The sequence below is a fragment of the Notechis scutatus genome, chromosome 3 (genome assembly GCF_049901735.1).
Source record: "Notechis scutatus isolate UNSWTSFEM ecotype Mainland chromosome 3, rNotScu1.2, whole genome shotgun sequence".
In the NCBI taxonomy this organism is placed as follows: domain Eukaryota; kingdom Metazoa; phylum Chordata; class Lepidosauria; order Squamata; family Elapidae; genus Notechis; species Notechis scutatus.
The window spans coordinates 69,579,856-69,592,773 of NC_142011.1; the positions used below are offsets into that span (position 1 = coordinate 69,579,856).

General features: G+C 37.6%; 1 protein-coding gene across 1 annotated transcript in view; it reads left to right on the forward strand.

Moving 5' to 3' along the window:
* The window catches only part of ROR1 (ROR family WNT receptor 1), a 182,537-nt gene extending 169,866 nt beyond the window's left edge, over positions 1-12,671 (forward strand). Inside the window, exons 8-9 of the mRNA XM_026665978.2 lie at positions 5,873-6,084; positions 8,706-12,671. Coding sequence (XP_026521763.2) covers positions 5,873-6,084; positions 8,706-10,124 — 1,631 coding nt within the window. The 3' untranslated portion in view covers positions 10,125-12,671. The remainder of the gene's footprint in view (positions 1-5,872; positions 6,085-8,705) is intronic.
* Positions 12,672-12,918: the final 247 nt, after the last annotated feature.

Genomic DNA, 12,918 nt, shown 5'->3' on the forward strand with positions numbered 1-12,918 from the left:
CTCAAAATAGTTCTGTTTAGCACTTCTAATTTTTGCGCCAGTTCTTCTTTCTCTGTTTGATCCATTTTATGTTTAATTATATCCATTTTAAATTTAATATCTTTTTCTGTGGCATTCTCTGTAATTCTTTTTCCAATTTTTATAATCATCTTCTAAAGTTTTAATCATTTGCCTCTTTCTAATATTTTTTTCTTTATGTATTCCATTATCAATCCTCTTGCATATGCCTTCATTGTGTCCCAAACATTCTGTATTGAAGTATCTTCTTTTCTGTTTTCATTAAAAAAGAAGGCCAGTTCTTTTTCCATCCACTGTATAAAATCTTTTTCCTTTAAAATAGTATTATTTAATGTCCATCTAGATCTTCTTTTTGTCCTTTCCATTTAATTGTCATTGGGTTGTGATCTGCCCATGTACTTGTTTCAATATTTATTTCTTGAATATTAGATAATAATTCTGTTGACGTCCAGATCATATCTATTCTGGACCATGATGAATGTCTATTCGAGTAGAAAGTATATTGTTGAGTTTTAGTATTTCTTTCTCTCCATATATCTTTTAGATTTAATTCTCTATCATTTCAAAAAGGATTTAGGAGGATCTTCCTATTTTGTCGTGTTATTTTGCTGTGTAATCCAATTCATTGTCTACAATTCCATTAAAATCTCCCATTATAAATATATTAGCGTAGTCCAGTTCAATTATTTTCATATGTAACTTTTTATAGAATCTTTTTGTTTATCATTCGGAGCATAGATTGCAACAAAAGTATCTTTGTATTGTTATCCACTATTTCAACCATTAATACTCTTCCATCTTCATCAGTATAAATCAATTTTGCTGAAATGGTTTCTTTAATATACAATACCACTCCTCTTTTCTTACACTGGGCCAAAGAAGTAAAAATTTTCCCTATTTTTGGTCGCACCAATAATTGTTGATGTTGTTTTTTAATGTGTACTTCTTGTAAACAAATTATATCAAATTTTAATTTCTCTATTTTATGAAAAATTTTCCTTCTTTTAGTAGCTGAATTCAGCCCATTTATATTCAAAGAAATCAATTTTTTTTCCTCCATAGTTATGATTTATATTTAGGTCTAAGGCTCTCGTTGATCTTACTTCACGTTGATCTTTAGTCTCCACTTGTCCACCTACTGCACCTTCTTCTTTCCCATCTCTATTTGGTCCTCTTGAAATTCAGTTAAGGTAGTGTCTTCTTCTATCTCTGTTTCTCTTCTTTTAAAAAATTCCTTATAAAACGATTCTGCTTCATCAATTGAGCCAATTCTGTATCTCTGTTCTTTCCATGTAACCATTAATCCTTCTGGAATCAACCATCTGTAATTCACCTCCTTTTCCAATAATACTTTAGTCAGGAAACGATATTCTCTCCTCATCTCTCTAATTTTTCTGGGTACTTGTTTTAAAACCCCAATCTCTTTATCTCCATATTTCAATGTCTTCTCTCTTGCCGCTTGTAATATCTGCGTTCTGATAGATTTTAGTAAATCTAACATGAACTTCTCTTGGTAACTTATTCCTCGATGCATATCTTGTAAAAACTCGGTATATCTCATCTATTCCATCCATCATTTTTTCCTCTGTTATTTCCAAAGCTCCAGCCAAGATTTCTATCATTACTGCAGCAAGATCTTGTCCTTTTTCTTCCTCTATATTTTGAAATCTGAGGTAATATTCTGATCTGTCCATCTCCCACTTCACCATCTCATTCTTGTTTTGTTCAAGCGTTGTCACTCTGTCATCAATATTTCCAATTTTCTCATCTCTTTGATTGTCTTTCTCTTCTAATTTTTGCAATTTCTCATCTCTTTGATTGTCTTTCTCTTCCATTTTTGTAGTTTCTCATCATACTTCGCCATCATCTGTTGGATATTTTCAATTTTTTGTTCAATACTCCCATCCTTTGTTCAATACTCATTTTAAGTTCTTGAATTCCTTGCATAACCGTCGTTAGATCCGTTTGTCCTTTATCTTGCTTCGCCATTGTTGAAAGTCGTCCTCCAGTTGATGGGGAGGCAGGAGCAGAAGTTGATGCGCCAGAAGGTAGAACTTTCTTACTCATTTGAATAGCTCAGAATCTTCCCACTCTTTTTATCCAGTTGGCAGTGTAACAATTATAATCCAATTAGAGAAAGGAAAAACGTAAAAAAGAAAAATCAGTAAAAAAAACCAAAAGCCCAAAATTTAAAAAGGAAAAAAATTTCAAGGAAAAAGAAAAATTGCCACCAGAAAAATTTCTTTCTTCAGGTTCTTCTAGACCTTAATCCTCAGTTGCAATAGTCAAAAGGAGAATAAAACCCAATAATATTAAAAAAATAACAATAATAATAAAAGGAAAAGAAAAGAAAAATTCTTCAGGTTCTTCACACCTTAATCCAATTGCGAAATCTCAAGAAAAAAAAAAAAAACATGGCCACAAAAAAAGTATATACATACAAAGATAAAAAAAACAAAAGTCCCCCAAAAAAGAAAAAAAAAAGGAAAAAAGAAACAATATTCTGAGGCTTTCCTTTAGAGAAAAAAAATGAAAAATAATAATAATAGTAATAAGCAAAAGTGTACAAATATTACAAAAACTATAGGGTTAAGGAGGAGGGATAAAAGCTAACAACAAGTAAAGCAAAAATCACACTGCATTTTATTTAAACATCCAAGGCTCTTATTATGGCTTCTCCACAAGTTTCAAAGCCAAGCTTCAAACATTCAGTTGATTGTAGAAATCCCAAAGAGACACCTGTGAAAACATTCTCCAGAGTTCCCTCTCTATCTTATCAACTCAGTGTCCTTGGGAGAGAGTTTCTCACAGTTCTCTCAACTTCAAGTAAAGTATTTTCAAGCCTCTAGTTGGCAGTGTTGCAGAGTTACAAACTTTCTCAACTCCACTCCCCTTCTTCCTCCCCAAAAAAAACCAATAGAAAAGAAAATATGTATATATATATGTGTATATTTAAAAAAAGAAAAAAATCACTAAAGGAAGCCTCTATTAAAAATATAAACAGTCAAAAAGGAAAGGTAATTATAGAAAAAAACAAAACAAAACCAGTCTGGTTACAATTACTAATCACAATAAAAGTTCGCTAGAAAAAAAAAAAGTAAAAAGCCAAACCTCATTTTGACATCTTCTAAAAAATCGCCACTAAGTCCATCTTATCAAATTCTGTCAAAAATCTTACAGATTCCTTCTTCTTCTAGGGTGTCCTTATCCCAAATAAAAAAATAAATCTCACCAGCCGATACACTTTCTCTTTCTTTCTTCTCTTCCTTCCGGAGCTGTCCCTGCTTCAGCAGCTTAATGGCTGCCTCTCCGCCGATGGTAAAGGGGCTTCTTCTGGATCCACCAGGGACTTGCGGTGTCCCTGTGATCGACAGAACGCGCCCTTACTATCACCGTCTCTGGGACCGGTTTAGGTCCGTTGGGACCGACCAGGGCGAAATATCAGCTGTAACCGGAGCCCCGAAATTACAGCTGTAACGCGCGACGTGGCTCCGCCTTCTCCCAGCAATTGTGATGTTCTTCTGTTGCTTGTGTCTTTCATCACTTTGACATGTGGTTTCTTGTCTTGGAAACTCACATTTCCTGAGATCTCTTGGGAGTTCATATCTTCTTTTCCCGTTTTCCTGACTTTGCACATCAAAATATCTTATGTTAGTGCTCAAACTCCCACTCACTGTGTTTAGCAGGGCCTGAACTACCCAAATGCTCAGATTGCTGTATGAAATCCCTAAAGCATTTATTATGGCTGCCTGAAGAAAATGCTGCATATTGAAAGAAATCAGCTGTTAGCAATCTAGAAGGAACAAGAGTCCCCAGAGGGTTAACTTCTTGCAAAATCAACAATGAAGACAACTACTGAATTTATTAAGAAAAGGATTAAATAAATGCACAGTTCTCCTGTTTTGAAAACGGAATACCAGATCTTCCCAGGAAGAATGGAAGGCTCTTTTAATCTTCAAATTCTGAAACATGTTTTCTTCCAAATTATATGTATTCAAAAATTTAAAAAGAGGAAGGTCACTTTTGTTCCTAACGCAATAAGCTTGTGCATGTGCAACCTTGATTGTGCATGTAGAAAACCCCACTGCTTACTTAGTGTGTGGAAACTGGGACCAGTTTTGGAGACCATTCCTTTTCTCTCATAAAGACTTTTTAAACAATATGCTCTAGTATCTAAAAATATCCATAATAGCAATAGCACATAGACTTATAGACCTCTTCATAGTGCTTCACAGCCCTCTCTAAGTGGTTTACAGAGTCAGCATATTGCCCCCAACAATCTGGGTCCAACCTTTCACCGACCTCAGAAGGATGGAAGGCTAAGTCAACTTTGAGCCTGTCAGGATCGAACTGCCGGCAGTTGGTGGAGTTGGTCTGCAATACTGTATTCTAACCACTGTAATGCATTCTGAATGTGTCTACCTGAAGTCTGAATAGTCCTTTTAATCAATTTTAGGCAGGGAAGCTGGAGACTGTGAGTTCTAGTCTCCCTTAGCCATGAAAGTCAGCTGTGTGACTTTGGGCCAGTCCCTTTCATCCCACCCCCCACCTCACAGGGTTATTGTTTGAGGGGGAGGGAATAGGAGGAAGAAGGTGTGTTGGATATGTTTGCCACCTTGAGTTATTTATAAAAACAATAAAGGCAGTATGCATATAGATTAAATAAATAAAGTTGAAAAGGCAGGAAATAAGAAAAATACATAAAATACTTACAAATATAACAAAAGTTATCACTTAGGAAGTAAACATGACAAAATGATTCCTAATCATCTGAATTTGAGAATTGGTGGTTGGGGGTGGGGTGCGGAATAAAAGACCAAAATGCTGGTTTTGGGTTGCAGCTCCATATGTAAGAATACAATAAAGAGAAAAAGATTTGAAGATTAAGTTGCATTTGATATTTAGCAATGAAATTCTGCCTGAAGATGTGTGATGTAATGCAGAGCCCACCTTCAGGTTCTTAAAATAATAGTAACTGTTGGCTCTTTTTGCTGTACTACCATTTTCCATGAAGTTTTTACCTGAAGGATCTGAAAAATTCCACCAAATTTGGTTCTTTGAAGATATTTTTTGGCAAATTTCCAGTATAAGAATATTTTTTTTTTTTTACAAAATTCACTCTTCAAGGAAGAGCTTTGCAGGCAGCCAGCCATTTATGCATTGGACCATTGGCATTGTGGTTAAACATTTTTGTAATGTTACATAAACCCACACTATGCAAAGAAAGCTGATTTTAGTGTTGCAAAACTATCATTGGTTTTTAGACAAACATTAATAGAAAACTGTTGTTATATAATGCCCAAGGATTCGTGTTTTTGTCACATGTTGTATGGCTGATTGCAAAACAAATGCCCACAGTTTGTGGAAATAGATATTGTTTTATTCTTTAAGTTAGAAATAGGTGTTTCTAACTTATCTCACTTTATACCTAGCAATTCTTTATTGTGGAAACACACAACAGTGGCATGTGTCAGATCTTTCAGAGATGCTTAAAATATAACAATAAATTCAGAGCTTGTTAGTAATGTTAAAGGTGCTCCTTGAAGTTTATTGCTTGAAGGAGGGTTGTTGCCGAATAAACGAAGATTTCCCAGCTGAATTTATAGCTACCTGTAGATGGCCATGGATTGATTGATTTAAGTGAGGTCAAATTTGATAACCTAAAGGTCACAAGTGAGAGAACTTCTACTATTGTTTCTGCTGTTACTGCTTGCTCAGGAAATAAAATAAGCATGAAAATATGCAATAGGCTACATACATCTTTAGACACAAAAATTCTCTGTTTATAATAATTGCATTTTTTTAAATCCTTCTGCTGTTCTCTTCCCCTTCCATTTCTTTCCTCTGACTTTAGATCCAAAAGACTCCAAGGAAAAGAATAAAATGGAAATCCTTTATATATTGGTGCCCAGTGTTACAATTCCTCTGGCTATTGCCTTACTGTTTTTCTTCATCTGTATTTGCCGAAATAACCAGAAATCATCTTCTCCACCTGTTCAAAGACAGCCTAAGCACGTCAGAGGACAGAACGTAGAGATGTCTATGCTCAATTCATATAAACCAAAGGTACTGTGAACCAAGTCGGATGCATAAAAATGAGAAACCTTTGTTTTAAGAACCTTAGTTCTTTGGTGGGCTTAGCTCTTTGGGGGCTCTGCCATTCCTAATGATCCATCCGATTTCACCATTGTATGGAAATCATACTTACTGTTGTCTTGTAATGTCAGAAGTTTCTTGGAAATAAAACAATGCTGCATTTTGATAGTTCACAGCTGAGCAAAGAAAAAAAATTCTCCAAATTTTGAATACAAAAGGGCTGTCCAATCTGCTCAGCAAAACCTGGTGGGAGCAAAGAAATACAGAAAGCAATTATGCTGGCATTTAGTGGAGTTTGGTAGACCTACTTTAGATTTTTTGCTTGTTTTCCCCTGTTGGTAAGCCCATTTGAACCCTATCATTGCCTCAAGTAGACACACATAATTCTATTGTTATGCTGGCATCATAAGCACAACACATTAGAGAGTAATCCCTACTTTAATGTGCACTTCCTACACATTTAGGATTTTTCCCCTAATTATCCTCCTCAGTATCATAAATTGAATCAATTGTAGTCATTAATGTAATAGAAGTGACTGATAAAGACAGAGTGCGATAAACTCCCTTTGTACTTGGTTTTCTTTGGCACAATGTCTCCTCTGGTTTTTTTGTGGGTTTTTTTTTGGTTTTTTTTTACACTTCTATGCATCTTGTACACCACCAAGTGACAAATACCTGTCAAACAAAAGCTAAGCAGATTTATAGCTGCTTAACTCCAAATGAACCCCCTTCTGCCAAATTTTATGACTTCATTTTCTTTCAGTTTTCCACCAAGTTGGTTAAAACAGACAGCCCTGCTTGAGGTCAGACAGAGGTCATTTCACTTTCATTACTAAAATATAATTTACAATATGCCAGACCTAAACAAGTTTTAGCCTAAAGGATTTGTATAATATAAACCATCTGCTTTGCAATAATACATCTAATTTCCCGCCGTCCTGCAGTCAGATAACTGCCTGTTCAAATGTCACTACAACATATTAATTCACACAGTAGTTACCTAAAATACATAAAATAATCAGGAAAATTACAATTTATTTTATGGGTCCTACTTACAATTATCCTTCCTTCCTTCCTTCCTTCCTTCCTTCCTTCCTTCCTTCCTTCCTTCCTTCCTTCCTTCCTTCCTTCCTTTAAATGAGATAAGAATGAAGGATCAGTTACATTCCTAAGGGATGTGAGTATTCAGCTCTGCATTCCTAGTGGCTCTGCCACAAATTATTTATTTCCGCCAAAGGAAGCCAATGACTTCAAATAGGGTCACTCAGAAGAATGAAGCCTTGACATTTTCCCGCTTCTCCCCAGCAACTCTGCTATAAGTTGTTGAAAAAGGTAGGGGCTGGACTTTCACCTCCCCCAGTGGTTTTTCTCTTCTTCCCAGAAACCTTCTTGTGCAAACGACAGATAGTCTTCGGTTTATGACCAAATTCGGGACCAGAACTTCCATTGCTAAGCGTTGTGGTCATTATGTGACTTCGTGCCTGATATTTATGATCTTTGTTGCGACAGTTGTTAAGCTAATCACTGCTGGCACTAAGCCAATTACCGTGGTCATTAAGCAAATCTGGCTTGCCCCATTGCCTTTGCTTGTCGGAAGCCCCCTGAAAAGATCATAAATAGTGATCACATGGCCCTGGAAAACTGCAACCATCATAAATATACGCCAGTTGACTTCCACCCAAATTTTTATCGTGTGACTGCGGGACTCTGCAGTGGTTGTAAGTGCAAGAACCGGTCATAAGTCACTTTTTATATCACCATAATAACTTTGAATGGTCATTAAATGAATTGTTATAAGTCAAAGACTACCTGTAGGCAAAGGAGGAAGGAGGTAGAAGTGCTTCCAATATTCAAGATTCTATCCAAGTCAGCTTTGCCTTTCTTCTGTCCTATTGCTGAGGGGGATAGAAAGAAAAAAAAGCTACAAAGCACATCTTGAATAGAAGCCCCTAGTCCAGGAGTTCCCAACCCCCAGGTCTCAGCTCGCTACCGGGCCATGACCTATTTGGAATGGGTTGGCCAGAGCATGCGCACGCAACTCAACTTGTGTGATTGGTGGATATTCACACGTGAGCATGCTGGCCCACCACTTGTGCAAGGGGGCTGTGTGTGCACGTGTATGCATCCCAGCCCGCTGCTTGCATAGCTCAATTCCCCTCTTCCCCCCCCCCCCCGGCCAGGCCGCCAAGCCACACACATTGGGGACCGCTGCCCTAGTCCACTTTCTTTCCTATTCAGATAAGGAGATAATGTGTATTTGGGAATGGATTGTGTATGGCTGGGGGCAAGGCGTTGACTCATAGTTTTAGATGTATTTGAGGTCAGCACATATCCACACAAATTGGCAATCGAAGCTGCTGATGAACAACTATACATTCCCCACAGCTAAGAAAAATGTGCCTACCCAAGATAATACTTTCTTTGAACATTTTGCCTATCAAATTAAAGCTTATATAACAGATTGTGAAGTTTTCACAACAAACATCATAGTTCGCTTTTTCAGTGTCTTCCAGTACTATCATATCTAAGACCATTGAAAGGCCATTCATCTGATTCAAAACTATATTCATGTATTTTCTTCTTTCTAACAGAGCAAAGCCAAAGAGCTGCCCCTTTCCGCCGTCCGATTTATGGAAGAGTTGGGTGAATGTGCTTTTGGGAAAATCTATAAGGGACACCTTTATTTACCAGGAATGGACCATGCTCAGCTGGTTGCAATAAAGACCCTTAAGGACTGCAATAATCCACAGCAGTGGACAGAATTCCAGCAAGAAGCCTCACTGATGGCCGAATTACATCACCCAAACATCGTTTGCCTTCTTGGGATTGTGACACAAGAGCAACCAGTCTGTATGCTTTTTGAATATATGAACCAAGGCGACCTCCATGAATTTCTTATTATGCGATCTCCACATTCAGATGTTGGATGTAGCAGTGATGAGGATGGTACGGTAAAATCCAGTTTGGACCATGCTGATTTTCTGCACATAGCTGTCCAGATTGCAGCAGGAATGGAATATTTGTCGAGTCATTTTTTTGTCCATAAGGATCTGGCTGCTCGCAATGTTTTAATTGGAGAACAGCTCCATGTGAAGATTTCTGATTTGGGACTGTCAAGAGAAATCTATTCCGCCGATTATTACAGAGTTCAAAATAAGTCCCTCCTGCCCATTCGTTGGATGCCCCCAGAGGCAATTTTATATGGAAAATTCTCTTCTGATTCAGACATCTGGTCCTTTGGTGTTGTCTTGTGGGAGATTTTTAGTTTTGGTCTTCAGCCCTATTATGGATTCAGTAACCAAGAAGTCATTGAGATGGTCAGAAAACGGCAGCTTTTACCCTGCTCTGAAGACTGCCCTCCCAGAATGTACAGCTTGATGTCAGAATGCTGGCATGAGCTGCCATCTAGGAGACCAAAATTCAAAGATATCCATGCCAGGCTGCGCTCTTGGGAAGGGATATCAAGTCATACTAGCTCTACGACGCCTTCTGGTGGAAACGCTACCACTCAAACGACATCTCTCAGCGCAAGCCCAGTTAGCAACCTAAGCAATCCCAGGTACCCTAACTACATATTTCCAGCACAAAGTATGCCACAGGGCCAAATAACTGGGTTTCTTGGCCCACCAATACCTCAAAACCAGCGATATATTCCTATTAACGGATATCCGATACCTCCTGGATATGCTGCTTTTCCTGCTGCCCACTACCAACCTGCAGGTCCACCCAGGGTCATTCAGCACTGTCCTCCGCCCAAGAGTCGTTCGCCAAGCAGCGCCAGTGGATCAACTAGCACCGGTCATGTGACCAGCTTGCCTTCTTCAGGATCCAATCAGGATGCCAATATCCCCTTGCTGTCCCATATGTCAGTGCCAAATCATCCAAGTGGGATTAGCATAACCGTTTTTGGAAATAAGACTCAAAAACCCTACAAAATTGACTCCAAACAACCATCTTTAGATTCTAGTATTCATGGGCATAATGAAACTGTGATTTCAGCAGAGATGTAATAAGTAAGGGAGATCTTTGTAAATGAATTTATTTACAATATGAACTAGAGGGTTTTAGAGATTTATATTCAAATATTTTATTGGATATTTTTTTCCAGCTGTATAAAGAGGTGTTTGCAATAAGTATCTTCTGTGAAGTTCTTAACAGGAAGTGCCATTCAAAAAAAAATTTTAAATGTACTAACACTCAACACTGTGGCTGCAAATTTATTTTACAAATAGTAAAGAGCAAAAGTATTTCTATGTTTTTAAGAAACATATTTAATCATGGGTTTTTTTAAGTGAAATGTTTTCTGCCTCAGCAGTCTGACTACTCTGAACACATGGTGATGAAATGTTAGGAAAATTAATTATACTTCTGTTGGATGAAAAATTCACTATTGGTCTGACATTATACCCAAATGCATATTCCAGAACAGTGTTTCTCAACCTCAGCTGCTCCCAGAATTCTCCAGCCAGCATATGGACACATCTTAAAACTTGCTGAGGTTGAATAATCTTGAGTCGGACTACAACGAAACATACTGCTGAATTCATACAATACACTAAACAGTGGTGGGATTAAAAATTTTTTACAACCGGTTCTGTGGGTGTGGTTTGGTGGGTGAGGCAGGGGAAGGATACTGTAAAATCCCCATTCCCTCCCCACCCCACTAACCTGCTTTCCAGCTCTGTTCTCCTGTGCAGGGCAACCAAAGAAGACCCAGCGGATTAACTGGGACTTGGGATGCAGAGAATAGATGGGGGTGGGGCCAGTCAGAAGTGGTATTTGCCAGTTCTCTGAACTACTCAAAATTTCCGCTACCGGTTCTCCAGAACTGGTTAGAACTTGCTGAATATCACCTCAGATACTGAACTAAATTTGTGAAGTGTTTCTTGATTAATCCACAGTTGCCTGGGTTCACACAACATATTAAGACATAAGCTAGGATTTACAAACCACAAGCTAGAGTTCAAAAATACTTCATATACTTACTTGGTGTGTTGTCTGAACTAAGCCATTGGTAGAGTTCACATTGTGATAAACAACCATAGATAGGTTTGTTATTTTTGGCTTAGACATTGAGGTTTCTAAATGCCAAGGCTTAGCATTATGTTTGATTTAGATCACTGAAGTTTGTTTAACAAATTAAATTTGCAGTGTTTGAAGGCTGCCAGTGACTTGTTTCACATACTAAGCCATAATGTGGTTTAAATTGGCTTACAAATAGCCCTTGAGTTGCAATCGCTCATTCAATAGTCAGTCAAACATGTGACAACTCTGAACAAAGGGGATTTACAATGTGTCCTCAGAACTCTGGCCATTGCAGCACCCCTCCAATCACATGATTGCAATTTCCAATATTCCCTGCCAGTTTCTCCATAAGCAAAGTCAGTGGGGAAGCCAGCAGGAAGTCAGAAGTTGCAGTCCTATGAGGCTCTTACTTAGTGACCCACATGATCCTCACTTAACAATGGCAACTGGGACTGTCACTAAATGATGCAGTCACATGACATCATGCTTTATGACAACCTCACTTAATAATGGCAATTTCAGGCCCTTGTAACCCAAGGACAACCTGTATTCTGTATTTGAATCCAGGCACTATATTCTGTAAATCAGGGGTGTCAAACTCCAGGCCCGGAGCCAGATCTGGCCAGCAGGGCTGCCCTGGAAACAGTGAAGGACCAGCCTGCATTGCCTCTGCCAGTGAAAATGGAGCCTGCGGTCCTCCTGAGCTCCATTTTTGCTTTGCAGGAGGCTGTCGCAGCAAAAATGGGGCTCAGGAGCCCATTTTTGTTGACAGAGCACTCAGGCCACCACAGGCGCCCTCAACACGAGTGCCCTTGAGCTGGCCATGCCCACCTTGGCCACGTCCACCCCAGCCCCCCAAGGTCAAACACAACCCTGATGCAGTTCTCAATGAAATCAAGTTTGACACCCCTGATGTAAATCATGTTTTTAATATTGGATTGACATTCCCCAAATTGGACCTTTTTCAACAGACCATGATTAATGAAATTATGATTTAGTAGGATAGCTAATTAGGGCCAATGTCAAGTATCATTTTTATCCCATGCTTTGATACTTATGGGACATTCATCTGATTTGTGTTTTTTCTTCTAGACATCCATATTAGAAATTAAAATGATATGCAATATCAAATATTTATTCAAGCTATAATGTGTTTTTAGGGGTTTTTTTCCCAACAATTTGTAGTCACTAGTTTGTGATTTTTGGACATATGATCTGTGAATCTAGTCATCCTGTTTGCCCTTGTTAGATAAATTATTTTCAGAAAACAGTCTTTAATGATAAATTACAACCATGTATAAAACTCAAAATGAATAATTTTGTATTAAGAAATGTGTTCATAGCAGAGTAAAGCAAAGAAGACATTTTTAAAAAAACCTTCATGAAACCACATACATTAAATGAATGAAAAATATATTTGTTAATTTTATATCTGTAGTTGCAATAGAATTTTGTATCCTTTTGTTGCTATGCAACCCTTTAATTAAATATTTCAATTCTTTTTATAATAAACAGACAATCAGTTTTCCCAGTAATATTTATTATTTCAATTAAATCAGTAGCTTTTCTAGAGTTATCCCTAAAATTCTACATTCCGTTAGATGTACACAATAATTTTCTAGAAATTGCCTATAATTTTTGTATGTCATTTCAAATAATGTGAATTAGAATTATTTTTTACTAGAAAATATGGCCTTTGTGTTATTGAAATTTATGCAAATATAAACTATCAAAATAATTTGAAACCACTGTAAAATTGTATAAATGACAGCTTCTCAG